Below are 17,868 nucleotides of genomic sequence, written 5' to 3'. Positions count from 1 at the left end.
CCTGTTTGAAGTCAATAAAATACCTTAAAATTGAGGAGTACAATGAAGTCTCTATTGCAGTTTCAACTACACAACAAATAATGAATGAATTATAATACATAACATATGCACCTGTCAGGCAACTATATTACATTTTAACGTGCTACAGTCTGCAGCTTTATCGTATTTAACATGCCACGATGACATTAAGGCATGTAGAGGAATAGACAGAGAAGGATATTTGCGTTAAGGATTTCCCTCTTCTCTTTAAAGCTAGTCAACTTTAAGGATTTGTACCAACTCATTGGTTTGTGAGCAAAAACAAGGAGTCCCAGTCCAGTGCTTTATTATGTTATATCTGATCAATTTGTAAAGTTAGTTTTATTTAAATTCATTTAACACATAAGCATAAAAAATATTAAAACTAAAACACTGGGTTTGAACTCCTTGATCCTGCTTTACTGTCCCTACAGCCACAAACTATTGAGTTAGTACAAATCCAGTATTTTACTACAGTATTTTTACAACCCACATATTTGTCATACTGTACTAGGAAAGACTAATACCAGAAATAATAAACCTTAAGGCATGGCTATTCAATTAAATATTTGGTTGAGCCGGATTTTCAGACTAAGGACATGAGCTGGGGCCGGACATTTTTAGCAGACAGTGAGCAAAGTTAACCATTTAAAAGAAAAACAAATAGATAAGATAACAAACACACTGGATGTTTATTAACATATTGCCACATCCAAAAGGGCATAAACACAATAAAAGAGCAGCACTTAAACTAAACCTATGCTGAAATACTGCTTCTTTAAATTTTACATTTCAAACACATAACTTCAACACATTTTGACAGGTAAATACAAGCACATGTTAAGGTGCATAAGAACAAAAAAAAACAAAGTGCAGATTAGGAACAAACAAACAAACAAAAATCATTCGGCAGTTGCTTTTGGGCCGCATGTGGCCCCCGGGCCGCTAATTGAATAGGGCTTAAGGCATTTATTAGAGGAGATAGGAGCCCTAGAACAGGGGTTCCCAAAGTGTGGGTTGGGACCCCCTGGGGGGTCGCATGACACAAATGGGGGTTCGTGAGATGTCATACAGAATGTTTATCTTTTTTTAAGTTATCTAAAATAAGTACATTTTACCCATTATAGTAAAAAAAGTATCGACAAAAACAGTCGCTAACCTTGAAATAAAACCTTGAAAATAGAAATGTAATGAGTTGTATGGCTTTCTTTTTGCCAGATCACTCCTAAGTTTAGGGTTAGTGAACAGGTAATTATCAAAAACATCAGTAGAAGTAGGTTAATTCATAAGGCCAATTTTCTCCAGACCAGCTACATAAAGCCACATTAAATTACTTTGAGGGACAGTGGGGGTGGCGAGTCTTTGGCACCTATTTATTGGGGGTCACCGGCTGAAAAGTTTGGGAACCCCTGCCCTAGAATAGAGATGGACTTCATATGTTTCCAGATAGAGTTAAGAATCCTGCTCATTTCTTTGGCCAGTTATAATTTACATATGACAGCTATAATAAAGAGGGAAAATAAATGCAAACAACATCTATGTTATTCCAGGCCCATGTAGAGCTCCTTCCTCCATTGGGGCCCTGGGTAGCCAGTCCCACTTTCCCCCCCAACTACGACGCCCATGGAGAGAGATATTAGCTGCTTTGCATGGGATACTGGGCCCAACAGGCGCTGCAGTGCCTAGGGAAAATCCATTCACAGGCTATATTCTGGCCTCGACAGTGTTATTCATTATCAGAATGAACATGATGCTGTTTCTGAGGCGTTAATGTGGGTTTTTTATTCAGTACATTGTGAATAGCACTCACTCTGCGTTGAAGCCGTTGACGTGTAGAATCCTCATCTGCTTCACAATGGTGCTTTTTCCGGACTCTCCCGCACCTTCGAGAAAAAATAGAAATATATCACCCAAATGAGCAGGAAGAGGGCACATTAAGGCTTCAGAATGAGGATGTAAAGGCAGGTAATTGTAGGATATGGAGCCTCGCTTCCATCAATATCCACCCCCATGACATATTATTGCACGCGCTGTCAAATGGGGCTACGTGTTCAGTAAACGAAAGGGATTACAGTTAGCTCACATTTCAGACATGTAAACCAGCCTTACCGAGTAATAACAGCCTGTGTGTGGCTTTATACGCTTGTCTCTCCTTTTGCAACTGTTTTTCTATCTTTTTATTCGCCTCTCGTTGTGCCTTTTCGTCGATGCGTTGATCTTCAGTCTTGCTGTTGCCCAAACAACCCATCTTCCGTCGCCCTAACCCTCTTCCTTGTGGAATCAAAACAAAAAATATATATAAAAAAACGACACCTATTGTGGTTTATAAAAAAACCCAACAACACAGGAATGAGTCTGCTGTAAAAACAAAAAAAAAGAGAGAGAGAAAAATCTGTGCGAGGCTTCTCTCCGTCGGAGGAATATGTTCCCCGTTACAATTCCGCTTCAGCCGCAGCCAACCGTCATCCGAACCGTGTGTTAGTTCACAAACCACCGAGGAATCACGAAGAATATCAAAAATACATATAAAGAAGGAGAGAGAGAGAGGGTTTACAAATACAGGGAATCCAGTCAACTGTTCCTATCGCGTCTCCAACCCCTCTCTTCTCTCTGTATTTTTTTCTATCTGAATTTCTATCAGTATTTCTGTCTCTTTAACTCAGCACTGCCTCTCTCTGTGGCACCAGGAAGTAGCCGTGGACCGTGGAGGTGGAAAACAAACCTGCGTTAAACTGTAACATTAACAACCCGCAAAGATATAGCATTTTATAACTCGGGTGGTAAAGACACACAGAGAGAGAAAGAGAGAGAGAGATGAGCAATTTCTCGATTTAGTCCTCTGCTATCCTGCTATCAAACTAATCGGTAGAAAAAGGGGTGGAAACCCGGACGCCTCTTTGGTGGTTTACACAGTGAGAGAGAGAGAGAGAGAGAGGGAGAGAGAGGGGCTGGGTCTCTTCTTCCAGTCTGTGAGGTGGCCCTGACCCAAACTGGCAACCCATTTACAGCGTCTGTGTGTGCACTTGGCTTAACCTATCTCTTTAGTTTATACATAACAGGTCTGGGGGCCATCATAGTAGTCCTTGAAAGAGTTAGGACTACTAATAAGAGGATGTGTTGCTGAAGTGAAAGTAGTAGGCCTTACCAAGTAGTATCTAAATGTTTTTAAATGAACTATTAGAAGTATGCAAAATACAGCCTTGTAATAAGTATTCAACATTCAAAACTTGCAGTTAAGTATCGTCATATGCTGAAATGACTTGAAGTAATATTACTAAGAAATGCAGACTTGCAGAATTAAGATCTATTCTTTTAGCGGACTCCCAGTCATCAAAGTGGCCCGAAACCTAGACTAGGTACACATTTTATAGTGTCTGTGTGTGCACTGGGCATAACCTAAGGACTACTAATAAGTAGGCCACAAGAAAAAGGATGTGTTGCTGAAGTGAAAGTAGTAGGCCTTACCAAGTAGTATCTTAATGTTTGTACATGAACTATAAGAAGTATGCATAATACAGCCTTGTAATAAGTATTCCACAATCAAAACTTTCAGTAAAGTATTGTCATATGCCGAAATAAATTAAAATAAAAGTACTAAGAAATGAAGACTTGCAGAATTAAGGTCTATTCTTTTAGTGGGCTCCCAGTCATCAAAGTGGCCCAAAACCTAGACTGGGGACACATTTTATAGTGTCTGTGCAATTGGCTTAACCTATCTCTTTAGTTTATACAAGTCTGGTGGCCATCATAGTAGTCCTTGAAATAGTTAGGACTACTAATAAGAGGATGTGTTGCTGAAGTGAAAGTAGTAGACCTGACTAAGTAGTTGAACTAGTATCTAGGAGTATGACAAATATAGGCTTGTGAAAAGTATTCAGCATTCAAAACTTTCAGGAAAGTATGTCACATGCTAAAATGACTTAAAGTAAAAGTACTTAGAAATGCAGACTTGCAAAATTAGGCCATCTTAAGGTATCTTCTTTTAGTTAACTCCCAGTCATCAAGGTGACCCAAAACCTAGGCTGGGGACACATTTTATAGTGTCTTTGTGTGCACTTGGCTTAACCTATCTCTTTGGTTGATACATAACAGATCTGGGGGCCATCATAGAAGTTCTTGAAAGAGTTAGGACTGTTAATAAGAGGTAGGCTACAAGAGGTAGGATTTGTTGCTGAAGTGAAAGTAGTAGGCCTGACTAAGTAGTTAGAGTAATATCTAAGCATTTGTACATTAAGTATGCCAAATACAGCCTTGTGAATAGTATGCAGCATTCAAAACTTTCAGTAAGGTATTGTCCTTTTCTAAAATTACTTGAAGTAAAAGTACTTAAAATGCAGACTTGCAGAATTAGGCCATCTAAAGGTCTCTTCTTCTAGCTGACTCCCAGTCCTCAAGGTGGCCCAAAACTAGACTTGGGACACATTTTATAGAGTCTGTGTGCACTGAGTTTAACTTATCTGTCGGTAAGTAGTCATACATAACTACTCTGGAGGATATTGTAGGCCTTGAGGAAATGAGGACTACTACAACAGCTTAAATCCTTTGCAGAGTTACACAAAGTGGTGGAAGAAGTACTTTAAAAGAAGTACAGGTAGAAGTATCACATTTACATGTTACCTTGCATTCAAAGACTTACTTGAGAACATGTAAATAAGAATTTAATTAAAATAAACTTAAAATACTTCCATTAAAAGTATTCATTATGCAGAATTAAGATATTTCAGATATCATAACACTGTATTGTACCCGCTGTGAACCTGTATCAAGTGATGCACTGATGTATCAGTTGAACATTGGTATCAGCCGATATTTGGCCCATTGGCAACTGTGCCATGCACTGATGTCAGCAGCCAATGTTCATCTATTGTTTCGCATCAATTTAATGCTGGCAAGCCACTACACTGGACTCCTGATTCAGAGGAGAGGTGTATTCATGGAGCAGAAGTCACCTGTTGGACAAATTCTAATGTGTTATCACGTTCAAACATGAAAGAAATTCTCAGAAGTGTGGAAGAATTAAAACATCTCTGAAAATTCATTCGGTGGTCCCCAAATGAGCCCTCCAGAAAGATCAGCAACATGCAGTTTGTAAGACATGTTTATGTGACATTTAAAGAAGGGGGGCTACTAACAACAACTGAAATACATCAAATCTCCTATCAACTCAGACACAAGGAATTACTAAGAAGTAATGCAATCAAAATTGGTATTGGAATCGGCTATTGGCTAAATAGTTATTGTATCGGTATCGTCCCTGACTTCCAGATCTGTGCATTTCTACCTTGATTAATGAAAACCTCAAGCCATGAAAATACAACGATCTCAATCTGAAAAGTAAGTAGTACCTAATGTTTTAAGTCTAGTTAAGGTAAAGGTGTGAAACTGGTCCCAGGGTCACTAAGTAGAAGTGTAAAGTCGAATGAAATGGTAAAAAAATACTCTGGTTACTCTTCTGTTATTTAACTTAAGAAAAAGCACAAACAAATTAACTTTAAATATTTAACATAAAAATATTCACTGTTATTTGGAGTTTTGCTCTGCATCATATAGACACTGTATTCACAAATCAATTCATGATTATGAAATGAAAATTTTAATGTTGCATTTTTTTGAGCTGCATCATATTGAATATAAGCATTTTCATCTTTAACATTACTTCATTTGAGAGATTGTTTTTAACTCGCACTTAAAATATATAGTTGCGATATATCAAAGTAGGAATTAAAACACATTTCCTACAAGCAATATTTTCCTCTAAAATGTTGAGACACGGAGGAACAAAGTAAGATGAAAATAGAATCACTGGGCAAGAAGTTCCCTTAAACTTGTTCTGAAGTACCGTACTTCAGTGAATGTGCTTTACATAGAAACATATGACACAGCCGTATTTGATAAAATACAGTGCAGTAGTGGTGAGATGGTGGAGTAGATGTACTCAGTCTGTATTTCCTGTTACTTTCATTATACTAAAATAAGTAAGTATTGTACTTTTAAATCCACTAATTATTCATAGAAAACTTTAAGCCAACAAACTGAATGCACTTTTAAAATAAACTTAATCAACAGTAAGTGATTTTTTTTAATTCTGCTCCGTATTGTATTTACTTCAGTGAAATACTTTCATAATAATGCAGCAGTGATAGTCATCAAATCTGTAATGTAAGAATATCTTTCCTGTTAATAGTTATGAGTAATTATGAGGACTTTTATTTGATATTTAAAGAAAATTCTGCAGGACTTTGATGAAGTATTTTAAAGTGTGATGTGCCATTTTTACTTAAGTGAAGAAGCTGAATATTTCCCCATGGCTGAGTAAAAGAGGTAATAAACTCTGCCAAAATAATCTGACTAACATAAACATTTATAGATTAATAACATAAGTAAAATTGATCATTTTAAGTATATATTATTATACATATCATATTTTAAAATTATTAGTGTTCCATTGAAACATGAACAGCATGTGAATGTAAAAGCTGGTGGAGGTCTTATCTCATTTTATCTGAAGCGTTCTTTTTTTTTTCATATTGAGTGAGTATTTTTTTTGTTATTCATTAACTGTGATGCACACAAACAATACAGTGTTATTAAATGAATGTAGTGTAGTCAAAGTTTAAAAACCTAATAAATGGAAATACTGATACTTAGCACAACACCTCAAAATTATAAACAAGTGTACAATTATGCAATATCCCTGCCACTTTAACATCCTTGTATATATCTCCTTCATTCCCAGTGTTTCTGTACATAGCTAACTCTAACTATTCTGCGCTTCTGTATTATTTTTTTATTGTATTCTATCTTTATTTGATCTTTATTTTATTTTATTGTATTCTATCTTTATTTGATCTTTATTTTATTCTATTGTATTCTATCTTTATTTGATCTTTATTTTATTCAATTTGATTTGATCTTTATTTTATTTTATTGTATTCTATTTTCATTTGATCTTTATCTTATTTTATTTGTATCTATATCTTATTTATTCCTTCTCCTATTAATATCTAACTTTTAAATAGTGTTTATAAGAGCTCTGTAATACCCGAATTTCCCTCCCTGAGATAAACAAAGTATTTCTGATTCTGACAATGTCATTCATGAGGAAGGAGTAATTCTAGCCACTGCACTTTACAGTATTTCATAACAAAGAAGCATAACTGACAAAATGTCTCTGATGCACCGGGCACTTTGCATTTTGCTGAAAATACCAATGAAACTCTAAAGGACAACAATATTGTGTGACTTTTTAATGTATAGTTTAGAAAAGTGTTGGAGTGCAACATTGACTTTAGTAAGTATAAAAAAAAGTTTTTAAAAAATAAACTGAATCTGGTCATCTCAAATAGTGAATGTCCACTTCAGGCTCCTTTATAAAGCATGAAACTAGCCTTCAGATCAGTCCCCCTCCTGGAGGTCATTAAGAAGAAGTAACGATGTACTTCACAAGAACACAAAGAAGAAATGACATGCAATTGCTAGTTTCTGTTTCAGACTTCCTTCAGCACTATGCTTTTTTTGTGAATTCACTATGTTTTCACATCATCAAGCCTACCGAGAATTTGCTAGGTACAAACAATACTTTCAGTTTAATGGAAGCCTCAGAGCTAGAAGCATTGGGAACTATTGCTGGGGTTTATACATGCGAACCCAGTAATGCACTAAATGCAATTAATGCATAATCTTCAATTGCAAGAACAACAAAATGATTCATGTTCAAAATCAAAACAGAATCACAAGTTTTATACAATATACTATCTTATTGTAGGATTGCAGTGTAACACATAAGGCCAGTCATTTTCAGCGGGTTGCTGAGAGTCAATCAGTCTGGTTTAAGCTTGGTGGTTAAAGCGTGCCTTATAGACCTCGTTGCAGCGACCACGGTTCGATTCCATCTAGGCCCTTTGTTTCAGTTCATCCCCCACTCTCTCTCCTCCTAACATGTGCTGTCTCTTCAGCTGGCCCATCAAATAAGGGCAAAATAGCCCCAAAACAATAACTTCACTAACTAACTTAGCTGCAAATTGGACCCAAGTCAGTGTAAGAGCATCAGTATGACAATGTTATAGCAGAGCTCATATCAAAGTGCAACAAGGTTTAAAAGGAACTACATTTAAGCAAACTCTTAATCTTGTATAGATGTTTTTGTGAGGAAGAATTGACCACACTTGTGTTGCATACTGTATGTCCAAATAGGGCTGATTACAGTAATAATTGATTAGTGCCAATACATCTCATGCCAGCCTTTTCATAACCACGTTTACCTGCCAAAGACTGTGGTGTAAAAAATAAACCAGAACAAAACTTTCCGGTAAGAGTTCATCTCTAACTTGTCTGGACCTAACTCTGTGCTATAATCTAAAGAAATGTATGTGAATAAAATGTAATTTCCCCTCTAACGGTAGGAAAAAAGAAACAATAACTGCACTCTGTTTGTGCAACAAGGAGCAAACAGAACACATGTCACTGTTGTTAGCTCTGCCTGACATTTGTGTTTAGCTTTGTGTGGCTTCCTCTCTAACAGGCTGAAATGGGAGTGTGGGTTATGTAAAGGTTTGACTCTTCTGTAACCTGCGCTGCACTTCACATGTAGACTATCCTTGTGTTACTTCAGGTAACAGTAGCAGACACATTTCATTATTAATGTTTCTGTCATGTGTTTGAGACGGAGAAGAAGTCTTTTTCATTCAAGAGCAAATGGTGTAACTTTGTGGGCTAGCTGTAGCATTGAGCTAATGCTAGGCTAATAGGTGATACTACACTGTTGCATTTTGACCACAGATAAAAACAACTCTTGTATCTCGTGCTTCTATCACAGATACTGCTATATGACAGAGAAGCATGAGGCAACTGTAAAAGATCATCTGTATAACATATAACAGGGAGTGTGCTGCTGTTGACTCCATTATGCAAACACAATGCAAATACTTGTTCATGTGTTGACAAGAGTAAGACAAAGTTGTGTTGCATGCAAATCACAACTGGAGCCCCCCCCTCACTTATTCTGGTGTGAAAATATTACCCCCACTCACCCACCCTCGCTGTGAAAGAGAGGGAAAAATCCAGTCCCCCACCTTAGAGAGCAAGGTCAACACTAGTGGCTGTCCCACAGCAAACTCTAGTGGTGAGAGACGGCACAGCACACATGCATACTGAGGCTAATGTTAGCTCATATTCAAACGTTTTGATCACATCTGTTTGAAACTGTCATTTATTTTAGGGGATTCAGTCTGATATTCATTCAGAGCTGCCTTCCTCTCAAGTGAGTTGAAATGAGCTGTGTGCTTTTCGAGGTATGAATTTTTTGAAACTAAGTTTCATTTTAAGTTCCCCTGCATCAAGACATTAGCTCAAAAAATTGACTTATTCTTTAAGTCGGGTTCCCAAAGTGTGGGTCTGGACCCCCTGGGGGGGTCGCGTGACACTAATTTGGGGTCGCAAGATGCCTTCCAGAATTTTTTTTTTTTTTTAAATGATCTAAAGATGCCTATTTTACCCATTATTTTAAAAATATTGACAAAAAATGTTAAATTTCAAATAAAATCTGGCAGAATTAAAAATGTTTAAATAGTTTTCTGTCTTTCTTTGTTGCCTGATGACTCCTAAGGTTAAGGTAAGTTAACAATGAATTAATAGAAGCATCAGTAGCAACAAGTTAATTCACAGCACCACAGGAAATACAGCCAGGTGTGCGTACAGGTGTTTAATTTTCTACAGACCAGCTAAAAGAAGTATGAATCAACATTTAATCACTTTGAGGGGGGTTGCGAGTCTTTGGTACCTTTATTTTGAGGGTCGTGAGCTGAAAAGTTTGGGAACCCCTGCTCTAAGTGACAGAAGATGAGTTCAACATAAAATGGGGAATTGATAGCATTAGAAATAAAAGCATTAGCATGACCTTAATTTAAATAAAGAATGTAGATTGTCACAAAAGCTGTATTACTAGTTGATAACCATCCTCGTATCTGTGGTTGTATCTTTTACTTAATGTTTTCTTGTTGAACTTTAGCACACCTTTAGAAAAGATGACCAAAGTGATAGAAAAAAACAGCATCTGCATCCACTCTGAAAGGTGTTTTACTATGAGTTACTTCAGTTGGGTATCAGTGCTTCACTGAAACTTAAAGGCTTACGTACGTTTTGTGGCACTTGTATTACATTTCATGCTATTCCATGCTTCCACTGTAACACAGCTTAAAAGAAAGTGTTGTACTTTCACCCCACATTAATGTGACGGCTTCAGTTACTTTGCATGTACACAAAAATAAGAGCTAAAGAAATATGATGCAGGACAAAACTTCTCTGCAACAAACTAAATAAGTTATTTAATCTCCTCTTCAAAAACTCTAGAGATATACAATAAAAAACACCACCATGGGGCTTCACAATGAAGTGCAATCTCATCATTATCACAATATGAGCATTCACAGTTAATACACCACAAATCATCTCGGCATGTTTACTTCTTGGTCAGAGGCCTGGGTTCAAAGGTCATGCTTATACACCATTCTGATGCAGTCAGAGACAGCTTAGGTTTGGCTATCGGCTCCCTTCTGATTAACCTGGCAGTGAAAATCATGCTTTGGGATGTATTTTTAATTCAGGTAGAACATGTTGCAAACATACTAGGTTAGCATGAAACATAAAGAAGAGCAGGCTGATTTTAAAACTGTGAGTTATTGCTAATATGCTCTCTTAAATATGTATTATTTATGCATATTCCTCCACATACTGTTATTGCAATATTGGCTAACATGATCATACATCACCTATTTCTCTCATGCAGTGCAGACGTTATACACCACTTTAACAGATCTAATAGATAACAGTATACATCTTCCTTTTGAATTTCTTGTGAATGAATACTTTCACTTTCACTTCAACTCACTGATGTAGGACTTTAACATATACTGGGGTCATGATTCTCACAGGGCAGTGTTTTCTTCTTTTCTAAATACGTCCTACACTTGGTTAAAGGAGGTAAACATGAGGCAAAAATACTCTCCCACATTTATTTTCTATGATTAAGTACTCGTAAATTGAAAGTAAAAGTGCAGGTTAAGATTCAAATTCATGACTGGGTGTGTAGTAGAACTTGATGATTTTAAGGCTAGTTTGGGAGCAAATTGAGGTTCAGTGTACATCTTGAAGAAATACGAGAACAACGAGAGGCCTCAGCTGCACGTACACAGAGCTCTGACTTCTCAGAAACACAGGAGACATTTTGTATTCAGCTGTTCAAGTTTTGAAAAGAAAAAGTTCAAATTAAATATTTGCTTTTTAACTGATCTTTAATTCCTCATTAAGAGGAAATGAGAGCATATGTTTGAAACACTTTCAACACACTGATTGAGTTGATTTTTTAATTACATGTTAGCTCCACGTTAACTCTGAAGCAGACTACTTTCCTCTCAGTTTTAGACTTCAAACAAGTCTGTAGGAGAACTTCAAACTGTCATTATGGTATCTGTAAGTGATAGTCTCTGTCAGCCTGTGTGCTTGTGCAGTGCTCCGAGATGTTTTCACATCCTTAACTTAAGTAAACATAGCAATACAACAATCTAAAAATACTCTCCTACATGCAACTCTGTTTATAAAGCCTGACAAAGCTATTTTTACTATTTTAGGACTGATAGCGGACGTGTAGTGCAAATGGAAGCCACGCTGTTTGATATTCACGGCCTGTGAGGCCTTTAAAACAGCTGCTAATCCAGGAGCAACTCTCACCAATGCACAAGAAATATAACACAGGCTCTGCAGAATTACTGAGCTTAAATAAATACATGAAATATAATACAAAACAAAGCTCTTCCAAATAGTAAAGATTAGAACTGCTGTAATGAATCTGACACTGAGAAGAGCTCCTTTCTGTGCATAAATCTCTTATAATCATTGGCTGCTCTGAAAGCATCTACTGTAAAAAAAAAAAAAGGCAAACAGCCAAATGATATCCGGCTAAAATTAGCCTCTATGATTTTTTTATTTTTACTGAAGCTGGGAAGAAGTTTACAGCCCTCTCTTCAGGGACAGAGACTTGATAAAGTTTATATAATACAGGAGGACATAGTCCAATGTTCGTCTGATATGGCACGGCTCTCTTTGATTCAGCTGATACCATCAAGACGAATCACATCGCAGCCCTGCTGCTATCAGTATCATAAACATGACAACAATTTATACTACAGGAGCTCCTGTTGGGTGTTATGTCAGCCGGGAACTCAGTGCACATAGTAGCAAAGTTCAGTAATGGTCAATGATAAATCCCTTTTAGACAGAAGCAAAGTTCACCTGACTCTGCTTGTAGTCAGAGGAGAGGGCAAACAGGGCTCCACAGTCCAGTCCTGTCCTGTGGTGTGTGTGTGTGTGTGTGTGTGTGTGTGTGTGTGTGTGTGTGTGTGTGTGTGTGTGTGTGTGTGTGTGTGTGTGTGTGTGTGTGTGTGTGTGCTATGTGTGTGTGCTATGTGTGTGTGCTTCTGTGGATGAGTAAGCTTTTCCAAAATACAGCTACACATGTAGGAAGTGGCTCCACAACAAAAGAACAGAACACGTAACAATCAGTGACAATCAGCAGGCTATCTGTTAGCCTAGCTTAGCTCATTCCTGTGATCACTTGTGTGGACATAGCTAGCAGCCTGTTGTTCAGGTTCATGTGGATTGATAAGGCTGAGATATGAAACGGCCAGTTAAGGACATCTATGAAAGCTGTATCAGATGTTATCACAACTGTACAGAATCTGATCCAAGAGAGCTCACAATAAAGTCACTTCCTTTCCAACAAACAATAGGAACTAGACTTCCAGTTCCCATCACTGTATTCCTGTGCTCTTGGACTACAATATAAAGTGTACAGGGACTCTATTAAAGGAATTTCTACATCATCCTCTGGTTAAACATGTTTCACAGTGAGCTTGTTGTCCAGTTTCTACCTGAGGTTCAGATCTAACTGTGCCGTGAAATGGCACCATATCAGATAGATACACTGTGATATCCTCCAGGACCACAAAAGATGAAGAAAACATAAAGCAACCAACAAAACTGAACAAGAAATCTCTTTCACTCCAGTCTTCGTCTCAGTTTTAATTGACGTAACCCATCTTGATCAGAGATCGTTGTAGGAATGTTAGATAGTCTAAAGTTACTGGGAGGAGGTTCTTCATATGACTAGCCAGATAACAAAACTGAGGATCCATCGTCTGCTGTAGTTGTACATTATGGGTATTTATTTAAGAGGGTTTATCACTAAAAGAGTGACCATGCACATATGTCTTTGCGTGCATGGCAAGCTAAAAGAGCAACTGCAATAGGAGAAAAACATGTCAAAACAAACTATAAATAAATATGCGTTACATGTCGGAAAAAGCTTGCACAAAATGGAATATTTTTAACATTTATGGGGAAGCTTCTTAAGTTTGTTTTTTATTTTGGTAGAGATTAAAAAACACAAGGATTGGGAGGGCAGCAGAGTGCAGTAACTTGGGTAAAAAGATAAAGAACAGGAGTCCATAATATTTGTTAAAATTTCTGTCATGCCATTACTGTATCGCCTCTGTTTCATTATATTTGTTTAGTTGCATAATACCTGAAAAATCCCAGTATTTACTGCTAAACTAAACCATTGTATTAAAGAATAATGTTTGTTAGAATTTAAACAAACTAATTAAAGAAGAGGGTGGGGTCCTGTGATTTACTGAGTTAAATAATATGTACTAAATTTTGATTGTTTTCTATCTTCTAAGTAAGTTTAAAGGATTTAGTAGTTTTAAAATACCCCTAGTTGTATGCCATACTATCATAAAAGCAACCTTAATATAGTTTAAACAAAGTTGAATCAAACCAAATCAGGCCCCTTTACTTTTAAACTTTGATTGCAGCAGCTCCACAAGTTTACTGCAGCACATTTGAATATGAGCAGCAGATAGCTTTGTCCTGTCTGCTATAAATGAGGATTATGAGATATTTCCAAACATCAACACAAACTGTTTTGTCACCTCTTAGTCTGAACTGTTCTGCATGTTAACCTAAATCCTTTAAACTTAACAATATCGCATTCAACAACAGCTTTCCTTCTTTACAAACATTTCATCAGTCTGACTTAGAATTAAAGATTTGAACTATTTCAGTTCCATCTTGTCACTTCCTGTCGACAATTACAAAAACTATCTTTAGCGTGAGCAGGCCACAGCAGCCACTTCAAGATAAGCTATGCCTCACTATGACTGTCGGTATTCAACTGAACACCTCCAGCAAATACAAACACATAAACTGACCCAGATTAGCCAGCATACGTTGCCTTGAAATGCAACACTATTTGAAAGGTGTCCACTTTCAGAGGAACACAAACCACCTCAGTCCTCTGGCATGCAACAGGAGTCCTAACACAGACCTGCGGGGTATAACGTCCCGAAGGCCTCTTTAGAAAAACCAGAAGTGTGCTTGTGGCTCGTGTTAAGGCTCCCAGGTGTACCAGCACACACAGCGCTGCAAATAATTGTGATTCTATGGCGGTTAAGCAAACCATAATGACACAGTAACACAGGTCACACACACCCTATACTGTAAGGCTTATAACAGTGGCTCAGAAAAGAATGTATGACACTTCCCTGTGTGACTTCATTAGGATGAGCCATTTCTTCCTGTGTGTAATTACTGAGAGCTGTTTGCTCAGGAAATTAAACTGGCAGCCATTTATTATATACAGTAACGAAGCATTACACTGCTGAAAGTCGAGCAAATACATGCACGGTGGCTTAAAGTGTGACACAAGTCTGTTGGAACTGAAAGAGAGTGAGGTCTGTTTTTACTGTACATGTGTCATCATGAGGGAGATGACACTTCAGCTGCAATTCCTGATCGACACTTCTCTTTTCAAAGTTAAGCACTGGCCTTTTTCAAACTTGAGTACTGCGTATTTGTCAGTCTGAGTGCAAAGTATTGTTGCAAGAGGCAGTTACTGCATGTGTGGTTATATGACACAAACTTCTTGATAAAGCTAAGGAAACTTTGACTTCAATCAAACTGTTAGCTAAAGAGGTAAATGAGGACAGTGGACGTTATTTCAAAAGGGGGGAGAATTCAAAGTCTGTTGTTGAATTGTGTAACTATCAGTTGTTGAATTCCAGTGATGTGATAAAGTGTTTGATCGATGTACTTATATGGACACAATTTAACTGATATGAGCTCTAACTTTGACACTCTATCAGATCAGAAGGTGTTACATAATTAGAGTCACACTATGGAAAATGCAAGTCGCCAAATTCTAGACTGATGTCATAAAGCAGGTGTATTTCATTTATGATCGTATACAGACACTAAAGTAAGAATTTCTGTAATTGGAAAGTGTACTCTCATTATATAACGGATATGAAACATTGTGCTAAGTTTATTATGTCACTACTAAAGGGCATTTCCCAAAAACAATGCCAGCAAGGTGTTCTCCTCTGCAATCATACCAGTAAGTCTATATGATGCCATATAACCCAATCAAATAATCTGGTTGTGTAACTAAAAAAATCGACTTGTCTTTCATGCTAAACTACTTCACATTTATTTATTTATTAAGACTCTTATCTAAATGTGGAGCAATAGGTCAAACGGTATTTCCTCCAGTGTCTTTACAAAACACTTAACTTCACATATAATGTACAAAACTTACTAAAAAGGTCCTTAAGGTTTAGGACAACCATGGCCGAAGAGCCAAAAGCTGACTGGTCACATTATTGTGCATAACTGTTCTTACAAGACTCTCTGTTGCACTTTACAACTTTGCACTAAAGGCTGCTAAATTCAACTGTTAGACATTTAGATTTTATAAAAATACAACATAAATGTGCCAACAGTCACTATAAACTGACAGACTTCATCCCATGCCAACTTCTGCTATGGCTGTGTTTAAGTTCAGCTAAGTGGTCTCTCTCTACCTCCAACTTCTATGTGTAATATAAAGTTCATGTCACAGAACCACATTACACAACAGTGATTCTCATCCTTTTCGAGTCACGCCCCGCCACAAGTGATATCATGGATGTTTGTGACCCTGTCCCAGTGTAGCCACGACAAAGCCTGTGTGTGAATACTATGGCAGCACAAGCAAGAGCCATCACCCGCAGCTGTAACACAGTGAACACACTGCCAGTCTGAAACAGCACCAAAACAACTTCTGTCACTGGTACAGGCAGTGTATTGCAAAAACCATAACCCTGACAAAAATGTGCCATTGGTTTTATCCACAACCATCTGGTGACCACCAGACATTATCCCAGGTTGAGAATCACTGCTATACATCACACAGTGGTCCAGTTCCAACTAGAAACCCTTCTGGGTTTCACTACAGACCACTGTATAATACTAAACACAAGACAGGCCACAGTTACTACACTACTGTCTTACTACACAGCCCGCCACAGCACCCTATCCTACTGTGCAACAGCCACTACACTACATCATAGAATATTCCACTGTTCAGTGATATAGGCCACTATAGCATCTCCCATACTACCTGCCAGTATACTACATTATATGACTTCCACAATGCTATACTACAGGCCAGCTTACAATACTGTACAGTGCTATCTCAGCCACTGTACTACAAACATTCTACTGTTCTCTACAGCAGGTCACTTTACTACTGTGCATGTCTTACTGCTGCACTATAGGTCCCCATGCTAGAATATACAACGCTGTGATGTACTAAACTACAGGCCATTATACAACACATAACATTTTACAGCATTTTTACGATATCTGACACACTGCCCCTGATAACAATAATATTCCAATACAGTGATTCTGGGATAATTGATCAATTGCAAGACAATCATTACTGATGCATCACAATTTATCTGATTAACTGAAGAACTGAAAGGTAAAGTGCAGGATTAATGTCATGAGTGCAACCTTATGGAGTTATGAAGTAGTGACAGATGAGTCGAATTGGAAGGGACATATTTTTAGAGCTCTGGATTCTTCCTACAATTATTTTTTTCAGATAGTGTTTGGGCTTTATTTTTTAACGTTTTTGAAAGTATAAGACGGTGGGTAGAGAAGGACACTAGGAGGCAAAGGTTGGTGGGTCAGAATAGAGCCCGGACCACCTACTTCAAGGACTGCTTCTATACATGGGGGTGCGATTTAACCACTGAGCTGCACCTGCTTCCATAATGCTGAATCTTTTTATTAAGTGATTCCAGTATTATGATAATTGTTTCCCACGAATCAGGAGGATATAATTGTTGATTCGATATTGTGTCTCAACTCAATTAACTTTTTCCTGTGCTCTAACGCAAGTGACTTTACAACATTAATCTGTGCTTTAATACATGTCACTGCATTACACTATACAACACCCTACTGTACTCAAGATCCTTGTACTTGTACTATGAGAATTACAGGACTTTACCACACTGTAGAACTTGCTACTCTACTCTACTACAGACACTTATATACAGTATTTACAGTACTGTACTACACAGTATAAATTTCTATACTATACTACTGGCAAGTAGTACCTTACTGTAAATGTGCCACAGTGATTCAACAGCCTATTACTAATCAGCAGTCCCTAAACAGATGTCACATCACACCACAGGCCTCTATACTACACTAAACTGTTATGTTGTCATCTGTTGTCTCTTTAACTGATGTCACACTCATATATAGGCTACACTGCTCTGCTGTACTATATTAAAACATGCTGGTTTTCAGAACAACATCACCTTAGAAGCTTTGTCTCTATGCAACACAATGCAAAACTAACCTGTGTTTAACATTCAACTATTCTGCACCCTACTAAAGAGTACCACACTATTCTACTTTACACACAAGTCCCTAGACTCCTGAGATGTACTTAACTATGTC

At 37.5% G+C, this 17,868-nt stretch overlaps 1 protein-coding gene across 2 annotated transcripts in view; it reads right to left on the bottom strand.

Annotated features, from left to right (window-relative positions):
• Window positions 1-17,868, bottom strand: part of LOC117826315 (guanine nucleotide-binding protein G(olf) subunit alpha) — a 63,479-nt gene that overhangs the window by 44,322 nt on the left and 1,289 nt on the right. The window contains exons 1-2 of one of the 2 annotated variants that reach the window (XM_034702279.1): window positions 2,128-2,920; window positions 1,829-1,901 (exon numbers count right to left, since the gene is read on the bottom strand). In XM_034702279.1, coding sequence (XP_034558170.1) covers window positions 1,829-1,901; window positions 2,128-2,266 — 212 coding nt within the window. In that variant the 5' untranslated portion in view covers window positions 2,267-2,920. Of the gene's footprint in view, window positions 1-1,828; window positions 1,902-2,127; window positions 2,921-17,868 lie in introns of those variants that run through there. The other variant, XM_034702278.1, reaches the window with a different exon arrangement.

The sequence above is a fragment of the Notolabrus celidotus genome, chromosome 15, assembly GCF_009762535.1.
Source record: "Notolabrus celidotus isolate fNotCel1 chromosome 15, fNotCel1.pri, whole genome shotgun sequence".
Classification (NCBI taxonomy): domain Eukaryota; kingdom Metazoa; phylum Chordata; class Actinopteri; order Labriformes; family Labridae; genus Notolabrus; species Notolabrus celidotus.
Note: the sequence above shows the minus strand (reverse complement) of the source record. Positions and strands in the feature narration are given on the sequence as shown.